General features: G+C 42.6%; 1 protein-coding gene across 2 annotated transcripts in view; it reads left to right on the forward strand.

The window, feature by feature from the left end:
• Window positions 1–13186, forward strand: part of LOC111861655 (GTP cyclohydrolase 1) — a 73113-nt gene that overhangs the window by 14222 nt on the left and 45705 nt on the right. For both annotated transcript variants that reach the window (XM_023846401.2, XM_023846400.2), the window contains exon 2: window positions 7709–7918. In XM_023846401.2, coding sequence (XP_023702169.1) covers window positions 7709–7918 — 210 coding nt within the window. The remainder of the gene's footprint in view (window positions 1–7708; window positions 7919–13186) is intronic.

Below are 13186 nucleotides of genomic sequence, written 5' to 3' on the forward strand. Positions count from 1 at the left end.
AAATCACGAAGAACTTAAGTCGGGATAGTCGGTGTCCGGGCCGAGATTCGAACCGAGTATCTCTTGAGTTGGAGTCTAGAGTGTTACCTCTAGACCAGCCTGTTCGGTCGTAGCCGTGAATTACAAGGGACTTTGATATATTAACAAAATTTATTTTGGGGAGCATTTTAATGTGAAAACTGGAAACTGGGATTAATAAATTAGAAGAATATTTTAAAAATTAAAAAAATATATATCAGTGGTACAGTAGGTTCAGTAATGTTGTCTAAGAAAGAAACGAGAATAACAGGTGATGGGTTGACAGACGGACATTCGAATCTGCAAGCACTCCATCCCGTATATTTCTCATATTTTGCTCTTAGGCTGTGGGAATTACAGCAATTTGATAGTTGCTGAATATTTCATTTTAGGCGTCCCATGCAATATCTGTGGGTAACCTTTGCTGTTCTGTGTCTGTGTGTGCTTCAGTTGGTAGCAGCTGCTTGTAGGAGCAGAAGGTGGGAGCAATAAAATAATATTGTGCTTCAGTCTGTATTGAAATATTCACCTTTGCTCCAAACGGAAAAGTCGCAGTGCTAACTTAGATTTCACCGTCTCTTAGTGTATGTTACTATTCTATTAAGTTTAGTATCTTAACAAAAATGTCAAGTTATGTAAATTCTTTTCCCACTAGTATTTATGCCGCAGGTTCAATAACGGTATTGATAACTATTATAAACTCCCGCTAAAATATCAACGGCTTGTATGTTATTTCTGCGTATGTTTAGTACTTTAGAAAGTAAAGAAATGATAAAGAATTGGGACATTCATGAGAGCAAGGTCACCAGTTAACGCCATCAAATCACATATTCTGTTGCATGAAATTACCGTCTTGTTCAAGACAAATATTGCGTCAGTTACAATCAGATGATATTTCACTGATCATGTCCTTGTGGGTTATGCACCACGCCATTAGGACTTAGGAAGGAATGCAGATATAAATTCAGGCATTCTTACATCAGCATTAGATGGAGATGAGTGGTCAGCTTCATGCTCAGGCTGTTTTAAACCTAGAGAAGATTCCTGGTCATGGATAGGATCCAGCGTAGGTGTGCTAAGAAATCCAAACAGCACTCCCCTCGCCTCATTACGAATTTTACACATATCTTCGGCCTTCGGAATTTAGCTGTGACGTATGTTGAGGTTGTTCCAAAACCTCGACGTACATTGTAGTCGTCACCACCTGAGTGAGTGTGTCATGTAGCGTAGCTACAGCATGCGTCTGAACTTCGAAGACCGAAGTTACACATTACAGAGGCGAAGAAAATGTAAAGACGAAAGCATTGACAGATGACATGAGACTAATGTCATAACCCTGGACGCCCTTGACGACTTTGCGTTATATACTTCAGGCTGGAGATAACGTTACAGAAGCTGTTAGCGTTTTGAGAATGTAACGTGAAGACAAACATCCGAGGCGCCTGTACCAGGTTTTCTTGAAGTGCCGAAAACTTAATTGTAAGTCTTAAGTAAGCCTCAAAGTCTGAAAATACGTGCCTTTTCTGCGAGATTTTGGGTTCCTTCGGTGCTGGGTTCTGCAATGTGACAACGTGAAATCTGCTGTCTCCATCTTCACCCTGAAGAAGCCAGTAAGTTCCTTTAACTCTTCAGAGCATGAGGTTCAACTAAATGTTTAAAATTCAGTTCTTACCCTACAGAGAACGTAATTCTTCTCAACATGAGAGCCAAGTCGGTTAATGGAGTTACGGAAATAAAGATAAAGTTGTCCCTGTGCCTAACTAATTAAGTACTACGCAATGAAGGCGTATGGGGGAGTGGATATATAAATCATTTTCTTGACCTCGACAATAGTAGGAAGTGTCAGCTTCACGCCCCAGCCGCTTTACCCCCCGGGAAAGAGCCCTCACTACCCACTGTATGGGAGGTTGGGTGGACCCCAGAGCCAGTCTGGACGACATGATGGAGAAGTGAAAATTCCTGACCCTACCGGGACTCGAACTCCGACCTCTGGTTGTCCAGCCCGTAGGCAGTCGCTATACCGACTACGCTATTTCGGCTCCTAGTTAGGGAGATAATCGTTACTTGTTCTGAAAATCAGTTAATTTAGGTGGCATCCCTGTGTTTTAAAACATTAAATAGACAACACTTGTTCTGTATCCTGTGCCACAGAATTTTAAACTCTTATAATGATCATGTTGCCTCATTCGACGTGCCTTATGACCATATTTCATAATACTGTGACAATTACATTAATTTCAAAAGCCACATTCTGATCGGTAAGACGCTGTCCACTCGACCCTTGCCAGCAATCTTAAAACGTAGAATAAAAGTCTGTCATTATATGAGTCAGTTGAACACGGGAGTAGAACTTCTGGATCACTGCGCATGATGAGTGTGCTGTACACAGTGGACAGTATCCAGAATGCTATTAGTATAATCGAAACTAGTTGTTATTTCAGCGTTGTTGCCTAACAAAATTTTGTGTGTCTGCAAGAACCTATCGAATCGTTTGGAGCTGGAAGGTAAATTACGCAAGTATTGTAGACTGCCTGTTCTGGTGAGGGTTATCAAGTGGATGCATTGTTGTGCCTATTGAGAGATGTGACGAGGCCGATTCACTCCGTCGTTTTACAGAACTTCAGAAACTCCCTTCTCCTGTTGGTTGATATTTTGGGATTTTACTTGGAATGCTGTCATAGCTTATCCTATCAAAATATGCCTTCCAATTCCTTCTGTTATTTCTGGAATTTGTACTTATCTTATTATTTCTTTATTTATTTTGTGCCCCGCAGCCCTCGTCATGAAAAGCATTTCTTCTGATACCAGTCTACTTTCATCAGGTCTAATTATCCATGATTTACTACTATTAAATGATGTTGGTTTAGAAGGTGTGCAACGTTAATATTGGTTGTCAATTAATCAAAGAACAGCTATGGGACATACTAATTCTCCTGGAGTATGAAGATTTGGGAATTTTTTCTCCCTGGATAAAGTAACCGGAGCGTAACACTAATCACTCACTCTCCACTCTAATGCGAAGTTAATTATTGTGGGCTTTTCTTTCACTATGCCTATATATCTGTATAGAGTGGAGAACTTCGCACCTTTACCTTATCTGTGTATTGAAGGAAATAACCTTGGACTGTGTAGGCAGAGGCTCAGTAAATCTTGAACGATGGCGTTTGGCGAATCAGATTTCCCCCCATGGAGAATGAACTCGACCAAACTACAATAGCCGTGCCGTCATAACCAACTGATGCCCCCAGCTTCTAGTGTCTTCCGAGTGTGCATTTGTGTCACATTTCTATAGCCCCTGTTCTAGCTATAGGCGTAGTCTATATTTAAACTTCTCATATGTAAAAAATTTACAATATTTGTACATCTACACAGCTCTTTGTTGCACTATGGCCACTTTTCAGTTTTTTGGTCTTTTACACAGTCAGTAGTACTCCTTTGACGGGGGATCAGCCTGTCGAAAGGTCGCTTCTTATACAAAGGACAGCACAAACACAGAATAGACGCACACAGACATCTGTGCCCCAAGTAGCATTCGAACCCAAGATCCCATTGTTTGAGCCGGCGAAGACAGTTCTCACTTAGATTGTGAGCTCACTGTGATCAGCATGTACTAAAAGGTACATGGGGCCGCGGAGGAAAAGCTTCACGCATTCTTAAGATTTTAAAGAACGAAGACGGCCTGAATAACATTTAAGAGTTTTAGTTCTTGTCTAAAAAAATCATTTGTATTATGAAGTTTATTCGACTGATGGCGTTCAGTACAGTTACCGATATTTCTGAGAACCGATTGAATTTAACAAGTACTCTTTCTCGGCCAAATATCGAATTATTTGACATTAAACTAAGTGTCATGTCATTATTAAAAAGGTAACGCTATCCCTGTAATAGGCCGTGAAGATCCATAGGGTTGTGAGACGTCGAGGCTCCCATATTTTCTATACAATCGGCTCACAGATGGCGGTAAGGTTGTCAGCCTTACACGCCGGCCGCCCTTTACTCCCAGGAAGATTCCTGGTACTCATTTCTGTTAAAGGCTGGGTCGAACCCAGGGCCATTGCGAGACTGGAAGAATTAGGTCAATTGAAGAATCCAATGGGATCGGGAAATGAACCCGTGACATCCCGCATGAAACCAGCTACTCTACCGCCCACTAAAGGATTCACTTCGGAATTAGACGTGAGTGTTCAGTTTCACATTCCTACGGCTTTACTTCCAAAGAAAGAGCCCTTGATGTACGTTGATGGAACCCACACTGAAGATGGGAGCAAAGAGAGAATTCCCACTGCCTCAAATGGAATCCAGATTCTCATCCTGATGTAGGTTTCGTCCAATCCGTGAACTGTACTATCCCGCTCCTGTGACCAGTAGACACTACCAGCTTCATTATTGTGTGTTGGAACAATTTTCCGTTTTTCGCCCGTGACACGGTAGCTTTCCTTGTCAATACTACAGTTTATATTCGAAGTAGTTAACACTTTAAAGAAGAAATAACACTCAAATTAAGACACTGAAATTTATCCATGCAATTTAAAAGAAATTTTGGGACTGAAGACTCAAATCATGGCTAGAAATTACCGCATTATTTGCACAAATCTTTAACAGCCGTAGAAAGTGGGTTCGAGTAGCAGCCAGAAATTTAAGCAACACTTGCACACAGATTTAACAGCCTTAGGGGTTGTAAGCCATGCATTCTGACAAGGGAACGGAGTAAATTTATAATACGTACTTCTGTGTGTTCTGTATTACCGCTACGGTATGAAGCAGGAAACAGAGATGCTAGAATCACACACATTACTTTTATATATATACTATATTATTAAATTTCGGGTTTCATAAATTACTAGGAATTTTTTGACTAGCTGAGGGACTGCTGGTTTTTAAAGACAGAGACTGATATGTAGTTTTAGTTATTTAGTTAGTTTTTCAATAGTAAGTAGTTTCGAAATAATAACAGATATATATAATTATCGCCTCTGAGGTCTAGTGGTCAGAGTTCCTGGCTACAGATCCAGAGGTCCCGAGTTAGATTCCCGGCGCTACCACATTTTCTGAGAAGTAGTGGCTCTGGAACGGGATCCACTCAGCCTCGTGAGGAAAACTGAGGAGCTATTTGAAGGAAATAGCGGCTCCGGTCTAGAAAACCGAGATTAACGGCCGTGGGGATCCGTTGCGCTGACCACGTGACACCCTCTATCCGCAAAAGTTAGCACTAACTTCACCAACAAGTGGCGGTCGCTCGGTCGGTATAGTTCGCTTGCGCGGACTATAGGCCACGGAGTTTGTATAGATCTGATAATCCCCCCCCCCGTATATGTACGTGGTATTTACTACAACGGGAGCTTAGGCGACCTGAAAAACGTTTAAAAAGTTGTGTAATAGTTTTCCCACCTTGTGGTCTTCTGGATTATGACACCATGCAGTCTGGCAGGTGGTTATAGACATTTGAGAAAACTCATCTTCGTAACAAGAGAGATCCATGGTGGGAATGTGGCTTATTATACAAGATAAGTGGGAAGGACTAAGGGCCCACTGGACTTCCTATCTGAGAGTGAGCTCCTGTCCGATATTTAAAGCGGCCTGAACGGGAACTTGTCACTCATTTCAATGTAGGCCCAATATGTGAATGCATAGAACTGCAATTCTACTATATACGCCTGCATGGCACGGTGATGAGACGCAGTGACATTACTTGCAATCACGAGTGAAATATTAAAATGATTCGATTGACTTTCACCATTTCCTTCAACTTCGTTATAGTAAATTCAGAGAGCTAGCAGAATTTTCTAAAGCTGGGTATCGATTGCGCGAGACAATGTTCGTTGCTTTGCCTCGCAAAGTCGATACCATGTTGCCGTGCTCTGCAGAACGAACACTGCCGAGCGCGAACTTGGCGCGTGTCGAGCCAAATCGTAGCGGTTCTTTGTCCCGCGGCAAAAGGACTTCAGTGTGTTGTGTTCTTTCAGTTGAGACGGTCTTGTGGCGTTCCGTGTTTCTTTCGCGGCACAGGAACAACGTCGATCAACAGCCGCACGCGGCTGCCGCGCTTCGATGCTGGACATAAACACCGTGAACTAACTAAAGAATTTTCCGCTCACGAACAGCTGCGCGCGGCAGCAGCGCGCATTCGATGCACGGCAAAAGTAAAGAAACTGTACGTTCTTCCGTTGGAAATCTTCTTTACCAGATGTCATACTCGAAGAATTCCTCCTCCTCAGCATTTCTGCTTTAGATTCGGAGACAATTTAGGATGTAATTCGGAAAATTATTAGCTGTGTGTTCGCTCGGTCGGTACAGTTCGCTTGTGGACTACAGGCCACGAAGTTTGTTGTTGTTTCATGTGTTCCCAATGCAGTGTGGACATTGCGGCCAAATGCGGAGCTTCTTTCAAATTATATGTTTTCAGTTGGTTCGGAAAGGAAGTTACCCCTGTCAGGCGATGTACAAAGAGCCCCCAGTATATTTTGAAATACATGATCATACTAACACTTCATGTCAGGGGGAAACCACTTTAACGTCATATTCCTTAATTCCTTATCATAGAAAATAGCTCATCGGTCGTACGAACTTAACGACATGTGAACAACCCTGGCAGTATTGGATATATTTGGTACTATAATTCAAAACGCAAAATATATATGTAATTTTTGTTAAGGTCATTTGTAAGTAAATTAAAGAAAATCGTAAATAGTGATTATATTGATCATTTTCCTTCAAATGCTTCAGTCAATCTTTTACACTAGGAAGTAGTTATAAATGTTGATTTATGTCTTTGCATATGTCCTATTTGTCTGTCTGTCTGTTGCTCTCACTTGGAGCATAGGACATCCATGAAACGCTTGGTTTCACTTCAGTTTCTTATTCTTAGACATTCGGTAAGATTCCTTGGACGGTGGATCAGCCCAACGCAAGTTTGCTACCTATACAGAACAACACAAACACAGAATAAATGCAGACAAACATTCATGCCTTGAGTGGGGTTCGAACCCACAATCCCAGTGTTCGAGCGGGCGAAGACCGCGCGGCCACTGTGATCGGCACTTCTTCAGTCAGTAGGACGTAAAAATTCTGAATAACCTTGAATTCGTCACATAATTAAAAGATTTACACCGCCGTATTTTCTGTAATTGGTAAAATTGCGTTTCATATAGATTATAACGCATCCTTCCGGTGCGAATTATTGAAGTTATATCCTAAAATTTTAATTAGGACAGGTTCTGCACTTTAAGTAATGAGTATTTTTTTCTTCATAAAAACGAAATAAAATATCTGTAAAAATTGAAGGTATTCCTCTGCATAATTAATTGAGCGTTATACCTTGGACACATGTATGGGAGTGGAGGTGTAGCTCCACTATTGTTGACCTCGGCACTAGTCCGAGATGAATGGTCAACTTCACTCACCGGCTGCCCTAATCCGGGTAAAGACCTCCCCCAGTGCCCAATTAATAGGAAGCTGAGTGGGCCCCAGAGCCGGTCTGGAAAGTGTTGAAAATACAAAACTCATGTCTCTGCCTGGAATCGAACCCCGGCCGTCCAGCCCAAGACCCCTGTCTATACCGACGAGCTGTCTTTACTCAATGTATCTGTAGCTAATAATAAAAGTAATAGGCTTGTAGGATCGGATACATTTGTGCAGTAGGAAAGTATGCTTTACAAACTATTCGTCTCAGAATACTCTAATATTTGCACAGGTCACGAGAAATGCACGTTCCACCATGACCTGGAGCTGGACCATCGACCGCCCACCCGAGAGGCCCTCCTGCCCGACATGTCTCGAGCCTACCGCTTGTTACTCTCCTCTCTCGGCGAGAACCCCGACCGGCAGGGACTGCTCAAGACACCCGAGCGGGCCGCTAAGGCTATGCTCTTCTTCACCAAAGGATATGACCAAAGCCTCGAAGGTGAGTCACTTAACTCGAGTAAATATTTTCCGAGGGAGTGGGATGAGGGGTTCTTCTGGTTTCTGACATCGTTTTTTTTGTGCTGAGGATATGAAGTCTGTATATCCCCCCGAAACGTCGGAAACCTTTTCCTCTGCTGCTGTGTATGAACCGGAAGAAGGAACTAGAAAATTGTACATTTATCGCCTGAGAATGTGAAATATATTTTGATTGTTCTGATCTGTTTCACCCACCTAATGGCTTTGCAGTTCAGATCGAATCAGTACCTCAACTGTGGTATTCTGTCAGTCGTAGGCGATGGTTAGAGGTTCTGGACTGCCATGAGCCACAAGCCTGCATCAGGTGGGAAAGAATTTAGGGATTATATAATAATTCACTAATTATAAAACAAAAAGGGAGTGTAGAGGTATTCGTAGTGCGTGAAAATATTACATCGTCATTTACTGAGAAAGAAAGTAAAATTACACGAAAAATTTATTAGAGTATATGCACCTCCCGAGATTTGAACGTGGTACTTCTGGAATAACATACGAGTATGCTGATGAGTGGGTTTTTAATTACTCGTCAACTTATTTGTGGTTTATGTAACGGCCGTTTCAGGTCGCGGCTCAGAGTATAGCCTAAGTGCAAGAAAGCGACAGTGACATAATTTGAGTTATTATTCCCTCCTCTCCATAGAGTGACTAAGGAACACCATGACAATCTGTAGCATGGCCGTGTCCGAGCCGAGATCTGAACTCGAGATTTCCGGAATTCGAAGGAGTTTTTTCCATTTGACTGGACACCCAGTACTCGTGTAATTTTTTAGGAAGAAATTGGTTTATTATATTTCGGCCTTCCTTGTTTTCCTTCATCATAGTTTTACACGAGCTTAGGCTTCCTGTCAGCTACGCACACGCCTATTTAACAAGACAACTGAGGAAACGTGCGCGTAGCGTAACAACATTGGAGCTCTGATTCGCTTTTGTTTAACTGTTTCGCAAATCGTAAACCATACGAAAATGAGTATTGGATATAAAATATGTTTAATTTTTCTCCAGTAAATATTTAGAGGGTTACATACGAATTACGAAATGCACGTAGATCTTCACGCAAGATGTCTTTAATATCCTGTTTTAATATAAATCAGAATGTATCAATAAATTGGCTGAGGCGCTATGCTACAAGGCGGATGGTCATGGGTTCGATTCCCACTGAGGCCATAGGATTTTTTTTTCAGTTTACCAAATCCTTCCAGCCGCACTATGGCCCTGGGGTCGACTCAGCCTCTAACAGCAATCAGTACCAAGAATCTTCTTGGGGCTACAGGGCGGCCTGTGCATAAAGCTGACAACCTTACCTCCATCTGTGAGCCAATCGACTAGAAAATGTGAGAGCCTCGACGTCTCACACCCCTATGGACTTCCACGGCCTGTTACAGGGATAGCTTTAACTTAACTTAGTATAAAGTTTTACGAGTTGTCGAGTTATGACATGTGCATAGTCTGACATACATAGTGGAACTAATAGACCCACCTTTGCAAATTGCAATCTGAAAGATTATTAACACTTTTAAAGACTGGATTTCTTAATATAATACTGTCACGTTTTGCGGGTGTTACTATAGACAGGGTATGGATTGGGTGAATTGGATTTATTGACCACTTGTATACACCACTCGGAACTACAAGCAATCGTAACAGTTTTGCTTATTTCCTCACTACAAATAACTCTGCGCTAAGTCTTCTCAGTAAGCTTTCATTAGTCTATGCTTGGTAATAGATCTCAGCAATCGTGGTCACTCCGTTGCCCGCTGGTTAACACTTCACAACTGACTCATAGCGCCATCTTCTCAGCCTCCCTTGTAGAGCTAAACTCTCGGCTAACGCTCACTGGGTAACACTTCACAACTGACTCATAGCGCCATCTCCTCAGCCTCCCTTGTAGAGCTAAACTCTCGGCTAACGCTCACTTGGACCTCCGAAAACCGACTGACGATTCTCAACTGAACTCTTCTTTGTAACCACTTTGCACGGATCGAATAGAAGACACCGTTTCCAACATTACTGTTGGCGTGTTTACCGATCCGTTGCTTACAGACGGGTTGTATAAGCCCGTTCTATTGATGCGTGCACGTATGTTGCAGGCGTTACTTAGCAACGGCCACAGTTTACACAGTCAGCGCTTAGCAACGGGTCTATACAGCGCCATAGCTCAAGCGGTTAGTTGCTGGCTTCCCACCGCGGCGGCCCAGTTCGATCCCGGGTCTGGTCAAGTGGGATTTGTGGTGGACAAAGTGGCGCTGGGGCAGGTTTTCTCCGAGTACTTCTGTTTCCCCTGCTAATCTTCATTCCACCAATTGCTCCAAAATCACCCGCACCTATCATCTGGGGCTGGTACAATAGGCCAGAAGTGGCCGCAGTACAAGGGACTTAGTCCCACCCCACTAGCAATAAAAAAACGGATCTATACGCCACAATATATAAGAATTCAGTTCATACCTCACTGGAAACGCGTTACTTCTCTGCTTCAAAGTCCAGCTCTTGGTGCTTTTTAGAGAAATAATCGCTGTTTGTTGTGAGAACCATACGGAACACAGAAACACACTCTGCCGGCAGGCGGTAGATATAGTTCCACTGGTTTTTAAAGAACTAAAGCTGAAACGCTACTGCTGCAGAACAGTTGTCATCACTGTGTCCAAGATTACAGAGAACATAGAAACACATGTTCTCTACGCAGTTCTGCTTTTCTGATTCATCCTATGGCTTTGCCATCTATGCTTCAGTTGTGAGATAGGCCCATCTGAAGGTCTCTGAAGACACAGAATAATTATTAACTCAGACACTCGATGGAGCAGGGTCCTTCTCGAGACGCTGATAGTCAGTAAGCTGGTCGATATATTCCACTATAATCCAGTCCACATTTTCATATATCATCTACTTTAAGTCCCATTTTAATATTCCCTCAAACTTATGGCCATGTTTTCCAAGAGATCTTTGATCTTTATATTTACGAGGGCTATTCGTAAAGTAACTTCCGTTTATTTTAGGCAACTCGCGCATGCGAGCTAGCGTCACATGATTCATTGTCATGTAAACCATCATATAACTGGTCACCTAGTGCTTGTTCTTGTCTCTACAGAGTGAGTTATAATGTTCTCTGCTATTGACAATCTCGCCAGCTGCGAAATTCGCGATGTTATCCGCTTTCCTCAAGCTAATAACACGAGAGCTGCGGAAATCCAGCGTGAATCATTCGTGGTTTACGGCCAAAGTGTAATGAGTGAAGGAAATGTAAGACAATGGTGTAGAATGTTCGGAGATGGGCGATCAAATGAACAGATGTCCACGATGAAGAGCGAAGTGATCAACCACCTGTAGTGAGTGACGATCTTGTTCAAAGTTTTGACCAGAAAGCTTTTTGAAAGACGGCGTTTACAATTTCAGAACTTTCGCGTGACTTTTCACAAATTTTTTCTCATTGTTCTCTACAGGATTATTACAATTAGGCTACGCTGCCACAAGTTTTACTCAATATGTGTTCCGAAAATAATCACGGGTGGGCACAAAATGCAGAGAATGGCTTCGGCTTTGAATTTTTTAGAGCAATACCACAAATATGGCGACCAATTTCTCAATCAAATCGTACGAGTTACAGGTGATGAAACCTGGGCTTCATTTGTGAATGTTGAAACCAAAAGCAGACAGAACAGTGGATGCGCACACATTCGCCAAGGAAGAAAGAAGTTTAAATAAACGTTAACCTGCTTCCAGGAAGCTGATGGCAGCTGTTTTCTAGGGCAGGAAAGGAGAGTTGATGGTGGAATTCATGAAACGTACCACAGTAACGTCACAAGTATATTGCGAAACACTAAAACAACTGCGCTGGGCCATTCAGAAAGCCTGTGTACGCGTTGTGCTCCTCCATGACAAGGCGCGTCCGTATACAGCTGCTTCCACTCGAGCACTGCTGGAGCATTTCAACTTGCAGTTGTTTGACCACCTTCCTTACAGCCCTGATCTCGCTCCTAGCGACTACAACCTCTTTACTCATACCTCCCTGAATATCTGGCTGGGATCACAGCGCTTCAGCAGTAATGAGGAGTTGATGGAAAGTGTCAAAACGGGCCGAGCTCACTGGCGGCAGACTTCTTTGATACACTCACTCACTCATGGAGCTGAGCCCTTCTTGAGAAGCCGCGAATTATGCAGCCACTCAAGAACTTCCAGAATTTTATGAAACCCGAAGTTCATAAGAGCCCTCCACAGGTCCCTATCCTGAGCCAGATCAACCCAATCTATCCCATCCTATTTCTCTAAGATTCATTTTTATATTTTACACCCACCTACGTCTTGGTCTTCCCGGTGGTCTCTTTCCTTCTGGCTTTCCCACCAATATCCTATACGCATTCCTCTTCTCCACGTGCATGCTACATACCCTACTCATCTCATCCTCCTTGATAATTCTAATTATACTTGACGAAGAGTACAAGATATAAAGCTCCTCATTATGAAAGTTTTCTCCAACTTTCTGTCACTTCATCTCTCTTCTATCCAAATATTCTCTTCAGCACCCTGTTCTCAAACACCCTCAGTCTATGTTACTCCCTTAAAGTCAGGGACCAAGTTTCACACCCATACAGAGCCACAGGCAACATTACAGTGTTTTATATTCTAATTTTTATGTTTTTAGACAGCAGACGAGAAGACAAATATCCTGGGCTGAATGGTAGCAAGCATTACCAGAATCCAATCTCCAATTTCCTGCTGAATCAGATTTTTATTGGTCATAGTGGTTCCCATTTCGGTAGTACGTATACTTCTGTGACACAGGAATGTAAAAACTTATTCCCCGATACGACATGTGCCTCAGTTCTGACGGTGACTATGCTGAGCAGTAGCTTCAGTATGTACGTATTTTTGTATTTAATAATTTGTTCTCGTTGCTTGCTATATCAAGAGCTCACCGGAGGTTACTTTCCAAACAGCCGTCGGACAAATTAAATGTCGTATGCATGCTTACTAAATGCCCCGCCAGTTTCATCTTCCGTATTCTGAGAGTTCTAATCATAGGATTTGTTTCCTACATGCTTCGTGCTGTTTCTTGCTTGGCTTATTCTTCGGCCCTGGAGATGACGGTGACATATTGCTGCGAAACGTAGAGTGACTTTCAGCGCACTTCGCGGCGTTTTATCCCAGAAGACAGAACTCCTCTTTCTAACAGTATTTTATAAAGAGTATGAATTATGTATCTCTTTATGTACTGTTTTCGATCCATTTGTTAATTCCT

This window comes from Cryptotermes secundus, unplaced genomic scaffold (assembly GCF_002891405.2).
Source record: "Cryptotermes secundus unplaced genomic scaffold, Csec_1.0 scaffold43, whole genome shotgun sequence".
Lineage (NCBI taxonomy): Eukaryota > Metazoa > Arthropoda > Insecta > Blattodea > Kalotermitidae > Cryptotermes > Cryptotermes secundus.